This window comes from Mustela erminea, chromosome 20, assembly GCF_009829155.1.
Source record: "Mustela erminea isolate mMusErm1 chromosome 20, mMusErm1.Pri, whole genome shotgun sequence".
Taxonomy (NCBI): Eukaryota; Metazoa; Chordata; class Mammalia; order Carnivora; family Mustelidae; genus Mustela; species Mustela erminea.
This window is the reverse complement of record NC_045633.1, coordinates 26,532,524-26,548,626: the sequence shown is the minus strand read 5'-3', so window position 1 is coordinate 26,548,626 and position 16,103 is coordinate 26,532,524. Positions and strand designations below refer to the sequence as shown.

The following is a 16,103-nucleotide window of genomic DNA, read 5'->3' as shown; positions in this document are numbered from 1 at the left end:
GATGCCGGAGGGGCCCTGAGCAGATGCAGGAAGTGTTAGGATAGGCCCAGCACCTGACCAGCGCTCAGAGAGCGTGGCCTGAGAGAGAAAAACCATCTGCCCCTCTTCCCTCCCACAGAGCAGCAACCTGATAGCCACAGCCCCCATCACTGGGTGCAGACCGTGGGCCAGGCACCCGGCGAGGGCCATGAACACTGCCCAGCACCAGCAGGAGGCCAGGAGGTTGGCACAGGGGTCTGTTCACTTGGCCTGAAGGTCTCGCCCACAGGGCCCAACTCTCGGCCTGCTGCCCCCTGAGCCCCATGCACGAGGCCTGCTAGGGCACTCAGATGCCCTCTCTCCCTGCCAGCGCGCCGGCGGCTCACCTTGTACCTGTCGACGAGCTTGAAGCCGAGGACGTGCTGCAGCTTCCGCAGACAGATGGGACAGAGGTCCAGGGGCCGCCGCAGGGCCTCATCCAGGCTGAGCGCCCCCTGCATGAGGCAGTGCAGCCAGCGGCAGTTCCCCAGCCCCAGGAGATGGCAGAGCTCATGACATGTGACCTGAGGGAGACCACATAGCAGCATTGCCCGGCCACCAGCCAAGCCCCCAATGCTGGGCTCGGCGCCCACAGGAGCCCCCATGGCCAGGAAGCAGGCCCTGTGCCCTCGCCCCTGCTCCCGACGGCACAGGGCACAGGTGGGCAGCTCTGGAGCACCCAGGGCCCACCCAGCACGGGAGCTGGGGCAGCAAACAGGTTCACACCCCAACCCTGCCTACTCCCAGCTGCGTGAGCTCAGGCAAAGGTGTGGGCGGCTCCAAGCCCTGTTGTCTGTGCTCTGGACAGCCTGGCCTTCGGCATGGGGCTGTTTGGAGCGCTCAGGACCTTCTGGCTGATTGCCCATCCTCAGCAGCGGCCTGGAACTCACCAGAGCCCCCAGCCCTTCCATCCTCTTGCTGCCCCATCTCCTTCCCCGCCGCCCCGTGCACTGACCCCACGCCCTGGCCTCCCTGCCCACCTTGCAGCACTGGACCATCCCCAGGGCACTGAAGCACACAGTTGGGCCTCCGTCCTGCCCGGGAGTCACAGGGTCATCTGTGGCCACCTCCACCAAGGCTGGATCAGAGGCGCGGGGTCCCGATGGCAAGAGATCCCCCGAGAACCGGGCAAAGCTGCAGACGCCTACCTCTGGGAGAAACAGAGACACAAGGCGGCATCTCACGGGGAGCCTGGGAGCAAAGCCACCCTGTCCTTGGGATGCATGGGTCCTGGAGCCCGGCCCTGCCAGCGCGCCTCCACAAAGGCCACCGCGAGGTCCCTGCCCGAGAGGAGACAGGACATGGGGGTGTGCATTCTGGAACAGTTTCCTGGTAGGGTGTTGTCCTCCCAGGAGAGTTGGGGCTCCCATGTACTTGCTGCCCCACCCCTGCACCCCAGGGTGCACCCACCCACCCCTAAGCACGGCTGGAGCAGGGGCTGCCGGGGCGCCGGCTCACCGTGGCCTGGAAGGAACTTGCCGAAGGTGAAGCTCCAGGCCTCGCAAGGGTACAGGTCGGACAGCGTGAGGCCCAGCACGCACAGTGCATCCCCCGGCTTGCTGTTCTTCAGGAAAGACAGGATGCCGTCTGCAAGGGGAGAGGGCCCGAGGGGCGGTGAGGGGGCGGCCGGGCCCCCCGTCTCCCCAGCCCAGGTTCCAGGCTGTTCTCTTCCTCTGCCTGTGGCCAGGCCCTTCCTAGGTCAGGTACAAGCTGGCCACATTCCACAAGAAGCTCATGGTCCGAGGTGGGGAAGTCCCAGCAGCCACACTGCACAACACAGAGCAGGAGCCACAGGCCTGGGCCTCAGGGTCAGGCAGCCGGGGTCATGTGAGCAGGCCCTCAGGGTCTCCATTTCCAAAACTCAGAAGAGCTGGCTCGGACGGGGTAGTTGAGAGGCCCAGATACATCCCAGTGGGGACGCCAGGAAGGCCACTTGACCAATGGGACCAGTGTTCAGGGGACAGTGCCCCGGCAGCCACCAGATACAGCAGGAGCCCCAGAGACCCATGTATCCGAGTCCCCAGGGCCTGTGAATGTGCTGCCTCATAAAGCAGCAGGGATGCTGTGGACGTGATTAAATTAAAAGCCTTAAAAACCAGAAGTTACTCTGGATTTTCTGGGTGGGCTCAGGTCAGTCATTAGGGTCTTCAGAGGACGAGGCAGAGAGGATCAGAGAGACCTGAAGGTGATGGTGGTGGGCAGAGACACAGCAGTCCAGGACCGAGCCTCGAACAGGGCTGTGTCCCATAGGCAGGGTCTAGGACCAGAAGAGGGTCTCAGTGGCCAAACCTGAAACCTGGCACACAGGAAGGACCCACCAGCATCAGGACAGCACATGCCCCAGCCGAGAACTCCCTGCCCCCCTGAAAAGTCCGTGCCCGTAATGGGCTCCTTGTTAATGCACACTGGGGACTGTGAGCTCGCCTCCTGCCGAGGAGAACCAGATAAGCCGAGTGAAACGCAAAAAAGCTTCTTAAAGTGTCCTAGGTAGGGTGGCGATGGCCACAGGGGACACCAAGCCCATCCTGGGGATGGGGGGTGGTACAAAGCAAACTTTTCTCCTGGTCACGGTGGCGGTGGCGACTAGGTTACAGGTGTGGTCGTCAAGGCTCACAGAGCTGTTACAAAGGGACAATTTCCCTACCCGTGAATTATGCCTCCGTAAACAGGATTTAAGAAAAACCAGAGACCTGATGAGAAATCAGAACAGGAATGGGGAGGAGGATTGGAGCAGGAAGCTTAAGGCTGAGCTGCTTCTGGGATTGGTCCAGGTGCGGGGAGTGCAGGCTGGACTCCCAGGGCCGTGGGTGGCCCCGAAAAACTGCCCGCCTCTGTCTCGGGCACCACCTGCCCGTACCTGGCAGAGGACATCCAGAATCCTCCCTAGAGCCGATCACATCGTCCCAGGCCACGAGTTCTTCTCAAAGTTAAACTAACTTTCCAATTAAGACGGCTAACGATGAAAAATAACAAGAGATGCCGACAGACAGAGCGAGCAGAGAACCGCGGGCGCGCTCCAGGTGGTGGAAGCCGCCCTCCCCGCAGCCCCGTTCATGGTTTGAATACAGAGCTTAAATTCCAGCAGAAGTCGGTATTTTTAGAAGTGACACTGCTGGTTTGAGAAAGGATCCATGAGAAACTATAGAAATGCACAAGAGGAGAAGTGAAATGCAGAATTCGGGGCACGGGGTCACGGCGTCCATGGTGCGGTGGGGGGGATCGGTCAGGGACACCAAGAAGGTACCAGACCGAGGGGAGGTAACGCACAGGGGAGGTATTGCACATCCAGGTAGAGCCCCGAGTGGGAAGGAAGAGCACCGCTGGGGGTTCCCGCCGCTGACGAAAGACCCCGGTGCACCCCAGACATGGCATTTGCCCCTGCTGGGGGCCCCTAGACTTGTGTCGGGCTGTCCCATGCATCTGAGAGCCTCCGGTCCATCTGTGCCACCCCCCCCCCCACCCCGGCCCGCCGCTCTTGAGCTGCCAGCAACCCTGGGGATTTGCGGGGGGCAGGGAGGGGTCTTCTGGACGCACACAAGACTAAAGGCTGGAGCGAGGCGGTGCAATGCAGCGGGCAGCCGGAGGAGGGCTTGCTTCACCGGCCTGGCGCGCCCTGGGGCTTCCCCGTGGACTCGCGGCTGGGAGTCCCGCCCCACACCCGCGGGAGAGGGAAGGCAACTCTGCCCCACCCTCCCCTGCCTAAGGCTGGGAAATAGAGGCTCCCCCAGCAAAGAGGGGGAAGGGATTCCTGCCTTCCCCCGGGGGGTCTTCCTCCCGCCCTCTGCCTCCTGGAAAGGGCCCCATGCAAAGTGGCAGAGGCTGCGCCCCGCCGCGCTCGCCCACCTGTGTGCAGCTGGAGCCTGTCCGAGTCCTGGCTGGGACGCGAGCAGCAGTGAATGGACGCGGCCGCCACCGAGGGCAGGCAGCGGACCTGCAAGCCCAAGAAGAAGGCCTCCGTGCAGTTCTTCAGGTGCTCCAGCAAACCGCTGCCCGCCGGACCCTCGCTCAGATCTGGGGGCGGGGCAGTGCATCAGCCGCCCGGGCCCCCACCGGTCACACCCAGCAACCCCCCCAGTACCCAGCACCCCAGCACCCCAGCACCAGTGTCCCAGCACCCCCAGCACCTCTGCCAGCACACAGCACCCCAGCACCCAGCACACCCTCAGTGCCAGGCACCCCAGCCCCCAGCAACCCAACACCCCGGCCAGCACCCCCCACCACACCCCAGCACCCACCAGCACCTCTGCTAGCACCCCAGCACCAGCACCCCAGCACCTCAGCCAGTGCCCCAGAACCCCAACATCCCCACTAGCATCCAGCACCCTGCCAGCACCCCTACAAGCACCAGTACCCCAGCCAGCACCCCTGCAAGTACCCCAGCACTGCAGCCAGCACCTAGTAACCTCCTGTCAGCACCACGGCACCTCTACCAGCATACAGCATCTGCCACTAGCACCCCTGCTAGCACCCAACACCCCCGCTAGCACCCAGGACCACCTATTAGCATCCCAGCACCACCTGCCAGCACCTGAGCACCCCTGCCAACACTTCTGCTAGCACCCAGCACACCCACCAGCACCCCAGCAACCCTGCCAGGATCGAGTGCCCCCTCCAGCGCCCAGCACTCCCACCAACATCCAGCACCACCACCAGTACCCCAATACCCTCACTAGCACCATAGCAACACAACCAGCACCCCAGCACCTCAGCAAGTGCCCCAGGACCCTCACTAGCACCCAGGAACCCGCCAGCATCCCTGCTACTATGTAGCACCCTAGCACCCACATTATCACCCAGCACCAAGTACCCACACCAGCACGGACATACACCCAGCCAGCACCCCTGCTGACACCAAGCACTCCAGTACCCCACCAGCAATCTGGCACCCCCGCCAGCACCCCCGCTAGTACCCAGCACCCTAGCACTCCCACTAGCACCCAGCACTCCCACTAGCACTCCCCCACCCCAACCCCTGCCAGCACCCTGCGAGCACCCAGCACCCCAAGCACCACACCAGTAACCAATACCTCCAACACCCCAGCACCCCCACTAGCACCCCAGCAATCCCACCAGAACCACTGCTAGTACCCAGCACCCCAGCACCCCTGCCAGCATCTCAGCACTCCCACCAGTACCCCAACAACCCCATCAGCACCCCAGCATCCCCCACTAGCACCCCAGCACATCCTGCCAGCACCCCTGCCAGCAATGTTGCTAGTACCCAGCACCCCAGCACCCCCACCAACACTTCAGCAACCCCACTGACACCTCAGCACCCCTGCCAGCACCCCTGCCAGCACCCTGCTAGCACCCAGCAACCCCACCAGTACCCTAACACCACTACCCACACCCCAGCACACCGCTAGCACCACCATTAGCACCACCATTAGCACCCCAGCACTCCCACCAGACACCTGACACACCCACCAGCATTCCAGCAACCCCCGCCAGCACCCTGCTAGCACCAAGCACCCCAGCACCTCCCACCAGAACCCTAACATCCCCACCAGCATCCCAGCACACGTGCCAGCACCCCTGCTAACACCAGCACACCAGCAACCCCACTAGCACTCCAGCAACCCCACTAACACCCAGCAACCCCGCCAGGAACCCAGCTTATTCCCAGCACCCCAGCACCCCTGCCAGCACCTCAGCACCCCTGCTAGCACCCCTCTAACACCCAGCACCCTAGGACCCCTGTCAGCACCTCAGCACCCCCACCAGCACCCAGCACCACCATCACCCCAGCATTGCCCGCAGGCACCCCCTGCCCCCACCAGCACCCAGCACACCCACTAGCACTGCAGCACCCCAACAGAACCCCAGCACCATTTGTAACCCAGCACCCCCTACCAGCACCCCAGCACCCTCACTAGCACCTCAGCACCCCCACCAGCACTCCTGCTAGCACCCAGCACCCCCACCAATGCCCCAGCAGCCTTGCCAGCACCTCAGCACCCCTGCCAGCACCCTGCCTGCACCCAGCACCCCAGCACCCCGCCAGCACCATTGCTAGTACCCAGCACCCCAGCACCACTGCCAGCATCTCAGAACACCCGCCAACACCCCAGTACACACCACTAGCACCCAAGCACCCCCCAGCCAGCACCCCATCAGGCACCAAGCACTCCAGCATCGCTGATGGCTCCAAGCACCCCAGAATCTCTGCCAGCACCCCAGCAACCCCACTAGCACCTAGCACCCCCACAAGCAACACTGCTAGTACCCAGCACCCCAGCACCCCGCCAGCACCTCAGACCCCTGCTAGCATCTTAGAACCCATAGCAGCATCTCAGCACTCACACCAGCACTCAGTACCCCCACTATCACCCAGCACCCCCAGCACCGTATCACCCCTGCCAACACCCCTGCTAGCACCCAACACCCAAGCACCCCCACCAGCACCTCAGCACCCCACCAGGACCCAGACCCCCACCAGAATCCAGCAACCCTTTTGTATACCAGCAACCCCCGCCAGCACCCTAGCACCCCCACCAATACCCCAGCAGCCCCACCAGCACCCCTGCTAGTACCCACCACCCCACCAGCAACTCAGCACCCCCAGCAGTGCCCCAGTACCCTCACCAGCACCCCAGCACCCCTTCCAACACCTCAGCACCCCTGTCAGCGACCAGCACCCCCACTACTATAACCCTAGCACACTAGAAACCCCACCAGCACCCTCATTAGCACCCCACCACACCCACCTAGCACCCTAAAACCATTGCCAGCATTCTAGTACCTCCCACTAACACCCCTGCTAGCACCCAGCACTCCAGCACCCCTGCCACCACACCAGCACCCCCCCAGAACCCCAGCACAAACACAAGCACCCCACCACACCCCACCAGCACCCATGCTATCACCCAGTACACAGCCAGCACCCCCACAAGCAACCCAGCAACCCCACCAGCACCCTGCTAGCACCCAGCACCCCAGCACTCCCACCAGCAGCCCCACCAGTACCCTAACACCCTCGCCAGTATCCCAGAACTATCTGCCAGCACCCCTGCTAGTACCCAGGCCCCAGCAATCCCATCACCATCTGAACATCCCACCAGCTCCACAGCACACCCGCCAGCAACCCAGCACTCCCACAAACGCCCTAACACCCCCGCCAGCACCGGAGCACCCCTCTTAGCATCCAGCACCCCTGCGAGCACTCTGCTAGTACCCAGCATCCCAGCACCACCACCAGCAACTCAGTACCCCCACCAGCACCCTGCTAGCACCCAGCACACCCCGCTAGTACCCAGCGCCCCCACCAGCATCCCAGAACTCCTGCTAGTACCCAGCACCTCCTCCAGCACCCCAGGACCCCCCGCCAGCACCTCAGCACCCCTGCCGGCACCCCTGCCGGCACCTAGCACCTTAGTACCCCCATCAGCACCCCAGCAGCCCCCAAGACACCCCTGATAGCACCCAATACTCCAGCACCCCCGCCAGCACCTCAGCACCTCCACTAGCAACCCTGCAACCCCACCAAACACCAGCACCCCCACTAGTACTGCAGCACCACCACCAACACCCCAGCACCCCCACTAGCACACCTGCTAGCACCCCAGCACCCCTGCCAACATCCCTGCTATCACTCAGCACCCCAGAATCCCTGCCCACCCCTACTATCACCCAGCACCAAGTACTCCCGCCAGCACCCCAGCACTCCCTGTCAGCACCCTGCAAGCAACCAGGACTCCAGCACCCCCACCTGCATCCCAGCACCTCCTGCCAGGACCATGGCTAGCACCCAATGCCCCAGCACCTCCACCAGCACCTCAGCACCCCACTACCACACAAGCATCCCACCAACACCCAAGCACCCCAGCACCCCCACCAGCACCCTAACAGCCCACCGGCCACCCAGTGCCCCCCTCCAGCACCCTGTTAGCACCTAGCACCCCAGCACCCACACCAGCACCACCTGCCAGCACCCCTGCCAGCACCCCTGCTAACACTCAGCAAACCAGTACCCCAGCCAACACCTCAGCACCCCTCCTGCACCCCAGCACTGCTGCCAGTACCCCAGTACCCCACAAGCACCCCCATACCCCCAACAGCACCCTAGCAGACCTGCTAGAACCCCCACTAGCACTGCTGCTAGTACCCAGCACCCCAGCAGCACCACCACCACCTCAGCACCCTCACAAGCACCCTGTTAGCACCAGGCACCCCCACCAGCACCCTAACAACTCCATCTGCATCCCAGCACCACCCTCCAGCAACCTGCTAGTACCCAGCACCCCCATTAGTACCCCAAACCCTCCCACCAGAACCCTAACATTCCCACCAGTATGCCAGCATACCCCATCAGCATCCCTGCTAGCACCCAGCACCCCAGCACCCCCACTAGCACCCCAGAACACCCCCCAGCACCCTAACACCCCCATCCACATCCCAGCACACCCCATCAGCACCCTTGCTAGCATCCATCATCCCAGCACCCCTGCTAGCTCCTGTACTAGCACCAGCACCCCTACAAGCACCCAGTACACTAGCAACACTGCCAGCACCCAGCAACCCCCACCAGCACCTCAGCACCCCTACCTGCACCCAGCACCCCCACCAGCACCTCAGTATCCCCTCTAGCACAACACCCCTTCCAGCACCCAACACCCCCACTAGCTCCACAGTACCCCAGCACCCCCACCAGCATCCTAAGACCCCCGCCAGCATCCCAACACCTCCACCAGCACCCCGCTAGCACCCAGCGCCCTGGCAAGCACCTCCGCACCCCTCCCAGCACCTCCACAAGCACCCCAGCACCCCCACAAGGACCCATGCTATCACCCAGCACCCCAGTATCCCTACCAGCACCTCAGCAGCCCCACAAGCAAGCACCCCTGCTAGCACCCAGCACCCTAGCACCTCCACTAGACCTCAGAAATCCTGCCAGCTCCCAGCACCCCCTAGTACCACAGCACCCCCATAAGCACCCCAGCACACCTGTTAGCACCCCAGCACCTCCACCAGCACTCCAGCACCCCACCAGCATCCCTGTTAATATGCAGCACCCTAGTACCCACGCCAGGACCTAATAGCACCCAGCACCCTAGCACCCCCACAAGCACTGCAGCACCCTCAGGGCACCTCAGCATCCCCAATAGCACCCCATCAAACCCACCAGCACCCCAGCACTCCCACTAGCATCCCAGAACCCCCACCAGCACTTCAATACCCCGCCAGCACCCCAGTACCCATATCACCACCCCTGCCAGCACCCAGTGTCACCTCCAGCGCCCAGAACTCTGACAGCACCCAGCAGGCCCTCCAGCACCCCCAGGACACTCAGTAGCACACAGAACCTCATACCCAGAACCCATGCTATCACTCAGCACCCCGCCAGCACCCCAGCACCCCCCACCAGCACCCCAGTAACCCCACTATCACCCAACACCCCCACCATCAAACCTGCTAGTACCCAACCCCCCCCCAGCACCCTGCTAGCACCCAGCACACCAACACCACAACCAGCACATCCCACCAGCACCCTAACACCCCCACCATCATCCGAACACCACCCGGCAGCACACCCCTAGCACCCAACACCCAGCATCCCCACCATCACCTCAGCACCCCTGCCAGAACCCCAGCATTCCCACACCCCGCCAGAACCAGAGCACCCCTGCTAACACCCAACACCCCAGCCACCCGCCAGTACCTCAGCACACCTGCCACCATACCAGCACAACCACAAGCACTCCAGTACCTCCATGAGGACCCATGCTATCACCCAGCAGCCCAGTACCCCCACCAGTACCTCAACACACCCACCAGCACCCCTGCTAGCACCCAGCAACCCCGCCAGCATCCCTGCTATGACCCAGCACCCCAGCACTCCCGCCAGCACCCTGCAAGCACTCAGGATGTCAGCACCACCACTAGCACCTCAGTCCCCCCCACCAGCACCCTAGCACCCCCACCAGAATCCCAGCACCTCCTGCCAGCACCGCTGCTAGCACCCAGCACCCCAGCACCCACAACAACACCCACAACAGCACCCTAACACCCCACCAACATCCGAACACCAGCTGTGTGCTGGTGCCAGCATCCCTGCACCACCCTGCTAATACCCAGCACCCAGCACTCCAGTACCCCAGCCAGCATCTCAGCATCCCGCTAGCAACCAACACCCCGCCAAACCCCAGCAACCCCACTAGCACTCCAGCATCCCCGCCACCACCACTGTTAGTACCCCACACCTCAGGACCCCTGCCAGCCCCTCAGCACTCCTGCCAGAGCCCTAGTCACACTGCCAGCACCCCAGCAACCCCAGCCAGCACCTCAGCAACCCCACTAGCACCCAGCACCCTGCCAGCAGCCCAGCTAATGTCCAGCACCCCGCCAGCACCCAGCAACCCTATTGTACCCCAACACCCCCCACCAGCACCTCAGCACCCCCACCAGCACCCTCGCAACCCCGCCAATACCCCAGCATCCCCGCCAGCACCGCAACAGCTCCGCTAGCACCCCTGCTAGTACCCACCACTCCTGCCAGCAACTCAGCAACCACGCCAGTGCCCCTCCAGCACCACAGAACCCCCGTCAGCAACAACACCCCCACTAGCACCGTAGCACACCCCCACTAGCACACTAGAAACCCCACCAGGACCCTCATTAGCCCCCCAGCACACCCAGCCAGCACCCTAACACCCCCGCCAACATTCTAGCACCTCCCGCCAGCATCCCTGTTAGCACCGAGCACTCCAGCACTCCTGCTACTAAACCAGCACCCTGCCAGCACCCCAGCACACCCACAAGCACCCCACCATGCCCCACCAGCACCCATGCTATCACCCAGTACACAGCCAGTACCCCCACTAGCACCCCAAACCCTCCTTCCAGAACCCTAACATTCCCACCAGCATCCCAGCATGCCCCACCAGCACCCCTGCTAGCATCCAGCTCCCCAGCACCCCCACCAGCACCCCAGCATCCTAAGACCCTGTCCACATCCTAGCATACCCCACCAGCACCCCTGCTAGCATCCAGCACCCCAGCACCTCCACTAGCACCCCAGCACCACACCAGCCCCCGAAAACCCCACTGGCATCCCTGAACCCCCCATGAGCACCCTGCTAGCACCCAGCACTCCAGGACCCCACTAACACCCATGCAACCCCGCTAGCCCCCTGCTAACACCAAGTACCCCAGCAACCCCACCAGCACCCCAGCACCTCCTCTAACACCACAGGCCCCCCGCCAGCACCCAGCACCCCCACTAGCACCACAGCACACCCACTAGCACCCCTGTACCCAAGCAAGCATCCCAGCACCCACCACCAGCACCCCAGCAGCCCTGCCAGCATCCCTGCACCCCCTGCCAGTGCCCTGCTAGCACCCAGCACCCCAGCAGTCCCACCAGCACCCTAAACCCAAGCCGGCATCCCAGCACCTCTTGCCAGCACCCCTGCTAAACCCACCCTAGCACAACTGCTAGCACTTCAGTAACCCCTGCCACCACCCCAGTACAAACAGAAGCACCCCAGTACCCCTACAAGGATCCATGCTATCACCCAGCAGCCCAGTACCCCCACCAGCACCTCAACAACCCCGCCAGCATCTCTGCTATCACCCAGTGCCCCAGCATCCCTGCCAACACTCCTGCTAGCATCCAGCACTCAAGCATCCCGCCAGCACCCCAGCACTCGCAACTAGCACCTTGCACTCACCCAGGACCCCAGCACCCCGACTAGCACCCCAGCAACCTCTGCCAGCACCCTAGCACCCCCACCAGCACCACTGCTAGCATCCAGTACCTCAGCACCCTTGCCACCATACCAGCACCCAAACCAGCTCCCAAGCACACCCACAAACATCCCAGCGTACCCTACCAGCACCCGTGCTATCACCCAGCACGCCAGTACTCTGCCAGCGCCCCCACCAGCACTCTAACATCCCTTCCAGCATCCCAACAACCCCCACAAGCACCCCTGCTAGCACCCCAGCACCCCCACTAGCACCCCAAAACCTCCCACCAGCATCAGCACACCCCGCCAGTATTCCTACTAGCACCCAGTACCCCAGCACCCCATCAGCACCCTAAAACCCCACTGACATCCCTGTACCCCCCACCAGCACCCTGCTAGCACCCAACACCCCAGCACCCCACTAGCAACCATGCAAACTCTGCCAGCACCCTAACACCTTCACCGGCACCCCAGCACCCCCCACTAGCCCCCTGTTAACACCAAGCACACCAGCACCCCCACCAGCACACCAGCATCCCCAGCACCCAGCACACCCACTAGGATCCCTGCACCCACACAAGCATCCCAGTCCCCACTGCCAGCACCCTAACACCCCCACCAGCATAACCATACCCCCGCAAGCCCTCCTGCTAGCACCCAGCAACCCATCGCCCCTGCCAGAACCTCAGCACCCTGCCTGCACCCCAGCAACCCCACCAGGATCCCAGCACTCCCACAAGTACTCCAATACCCCCACCAGCACCTAAGCATCCCTGCTAGCACCCAGCCCCACCACCAGCACCTCAGCACCCCTGCAAGCACTGTTAGCACTCAGAACCCCACCAGCACCCTAACACACTTGCCCATATCCCAGCACCTCCCTCCAGTACCCTGCTGCACCCAGCACCCCCAATAGCCCTCCAAAACCTCCACTAGCACCCTAACACCCCTGCCAGCATCCTAGCACCTCACCAGCACCCTGCTAGCACCCAGAACCCCAACACACCCACTAGTACCCCAGCACCCCCACTAGCACCCCAGCACACTACCAGTACCCTAAAATCCCACTGGCATCCCTGCACTCCCCACCAGCATCCTGGTAGCACCCAGGACCCCAGCACCCCACTAGCATCCATGCAAGCTCTGCCAGCACCCTAACATCCCCTTCGGCACCCCAGCAACCCCCACCAGCCCCCTGCTAACACCAAATACCCCAGTACCCCTGCCAGCACCAAAGCACCCCTCCAACACCACAGACCTCCTGCCAGCACCCAGCACCCCCACTAGCACCACAGCATACCTACAAGCACCCCTGGACCTGCACAAGCACGCCAGCACCACCCACCCAGCACCCTAACACCCCTGCCAGCATCCCCACACCCCCAACACCCTGCTAGCACCCAGCACTCCCGCCAGCACCTCTGTAGCACCTCAGCACCCCCACCACAACCCCAGCACCTTCACAAGCACCCCAGTACCCCAAGGACACATGCTATCACCCAGCACCCCAGTACCCCACCAGTGCCTCACCCTAGCATCCGTCAGCACATCAGCAACCCCGCCAGCACCCAGCACCCCTATCAGCACCTCAGCACCCCACCAGCATCCCTACTAGTATGTAACAACCTAGCACCCACGCCAGCACCCCTGCTAGCACCCAGCACCCTAGCACCCCCACAAGCACCGCAGGACCCCTGCTGACACCCCAGCACCCCCGCTAGAACCTTATCCAACCCACAAGCACCCCAGCACTCCCACTAGCACCCCAACACTCCCACAAGCACTTCAACACCCCCACCAGCACCCCTGCTACTACACAGCACCCCAGCAACCACCACCCCCCCAGCACCCACCACCAGCATCCCAGCACCCGCATCAGCACTCCTGCACTCCCACCAGCACCAATCTTACCCTCAGCATCCAGCAGCCCACCAGCACCCCCGCCACCACCTCAGCACCCCCACCAGCACCCCAGTAACCCCAATAGCACCCAGCACCCCCACCAGCAACCATCCTAGTACCCAGCACCTCAACATCCCCACCAGCACCTCTGCCAGCACCCAAGCACCCCTGGCAGCCCCCCAACACCCCCAGCCAGCACTCCAACACCCCCCGCCAGCACCCCTGCTAGCACTTAGAACCCTAGCACCCCTGCCAGCACTGCAGCACCCTCGCCAGTGCCCAAGCACCCCCTGCCAGCACCACAGCACCCACTGCCAGCAGCCCTGCTAGCACATAGCACCCTAGCACCCCCCACCAGCAGCCCTGCTCACACCCAGCACCCTAGGACCCCCACCAGCACCTCAGCACCCCACCCCAGCACCACACTAGCACCCCCAACAGCACCCCTGCTAGCCCCCAACACCACAGCACCCCCGTGAGCAATCCTGTTAGCTCCCAGGACCCAGCACTCCCACTAGCACACCTGTACCCCACTAGCATGCCAGCATCCACACCAGCCACCCAGCACCCCTGCCAGCACCCCAGCACCCCAGCCAACACTTTAGCAACCCACCAGCAACCATTACCCTCGGCAAACCTCAGCAGCCCCACCAGCACCCCAGCACTCCCGCCACCACACTATTAGTACCCCATAATCCAGGACCCCTGCCAGCACCTCAGCACTCGTACCAGTGCCCTAGTAACCCTGTCAGCACCCTAGCGCCCCCTGCCAGCACCGGAGCAACCCTGCTAGCACCCAGCACCTGAACCAGCAACAGAGCTAGTACCCAGCACTCTAGCACTCCCAACAGCACCCAACACCACCATCACCCTAGCATCTCTTGCCAGCACCCCGACAGCATCACCAATACCCCTGGTAGTACCCAGCTAGTACCCACCACCCCCGCAGCAACTCAGCGACCACGCCAGTGCCCCAGTACCCCCGCCAGACCCCAGCGGCCCCCACCAACACCCCTGCTATCACCCAGCATCCCAAAACCCCTACCAGCACCTCAGTACCTCCACCAACACCCCAACACCCCTGCCAACACCTTAGCATCCCCACTAGTACCCCTGCTAACACCAGAGTACCCCTACCAGCACCCCTGCTATCACCCAGCACCAGCACTAGGACCCCAGCACCCACTTAGCACCCTAACACCCCCGCCAGCATCCCAGCACCCCCCGCTGGCCTCCTGCTAGCACCCAACAACCCAGCACCCCCACTAGTACCCCTGTACCTCCTGCCAGCACCCTAACACACCCACCAGCACCCCCTGCCACTCCCCTGCTAGCACCCAGCAACCCAGCACCCCTGCTTGCACCCAGCACCCCGTCAGCACTCCTGCTAGTACCCAGCACCCCAGTGCCCCCACCAGCACCTCAGCACCTCCATCAGCACCCCAGCACCCCCGCCAACACCCCAGCACCCCCACTGGCACCCTTTCTAGCACCCTAGCACCCCCACCAGTACCCCTGCTATCACCCAGCACCCCAGACCCCGCCAGCACCTCAGCACTCCTGCTAGCACCCCTGCTGGCACCTAGCACCCTAGCATCCCTGCCAGGACCCCAGCAGCTCCCGCCAATACCCTAGCATTCCCTCTAGCACCCCTGCTAGCACCCAGCACCCCCGCCACCAACCCTATCACCCAGCACTCCCACCAGCACCTCCACCAGCACCCCTGCTAGTACCCAGTACCCCAGAACCCCCACTAGCACCCCAACAACACCCCCACCAGTACCCTAGCACCCCTGCTGGCAACCCAGAACCCCCTGCCAGCACCCCAGCACCCCCGGCAGCCCCCTAGCTAGCACCACAGCACCTCTGCCAGCACCCCTGCTAGCACCCAGCACATCAGCATCCCTGCCAGCATCCCAGCACCCCCCCCCACAACAAGCAGTCCAGCATCCTCACCAGCACCTCAGTGCCCCCAGCAGCACCCAGTAGTCCAGCACCCCTTCCCCCAGCGTCCCATCCCCACTGGTCCAAGAAGGCTGACAGGGACCTGCCTTTCCAGAGTCGGGCTGGAATATTTTTTAAGGGACAAAGAAAAATGGAAGAAAGGCCAATGCCCAGAGGAAAGATAAGAAGTCTGGGGGGCAAGGGAGCTCCAGGAAGGGCAGCAGGGACTCACCCAGGGTCACACAGCCCATAAGGCTGGCAGGGAGGGGGCAGCAGAGGCGGGTCAGAGAGGCCCCTCGGGATTAATGCTGCAAAAAACCTGCCTGGCAGGAGCAGAGTGGGACACAGGGAGGGTGCCGGTGAGGCCAGGCGGGCGAGGTGCCCTTTGCCGAGCCCCCACCAGGCTGTGTTGCAGGAGGACAGAGGGGCACAGACCCGGGGTAGCACCCTGGAGGGCCTGGGACTGGCTGGATGGAAATGCAGAGCCCCGGGCCACCTCAGATCCAGAACTACGTTCACGAGGTGCCCGTGATCTGCTCACATGGGCACAGG

The 16,103-nt window shown here is 63.2% G+C and overlaps 1 protein-coding gene across 3 annotated transcripts in view; it reads right to left on the bottom strand.

The window, feature by feature from the left end:
* The window catches only part of AMZ1 (archaelysin family metallopeptidase 1), a 32,623-nt gene that overhangs the window by 1,768 nt on the left and 14,752 nt on the right, over positions 1–16,103 (bottom strand). For all 3 annotated transcript variants that reach the window (XM_032326956.1, XM_032326958.1, XM_032326957.1), the window contains exons 3-6: positions 3,862–4,029; positions 1,477–1,605; positions 999–1,168; positions 366–542 (exon numbers count right to left, since the gene is read on the bottom strand). In XM_032326956.1, the coding sequence (XP_032182847.1) occupies positions 366–542; positions 999–1,168; positions 1,477–1,605; positions 3,862–4,029 (644 nt within the window). The remainder of the gene's footprint in view (positions 1–365; positions 543–998; positions 1,169–1,476; positions 1,606–3,861; positions 4,030–16,103) is intronic.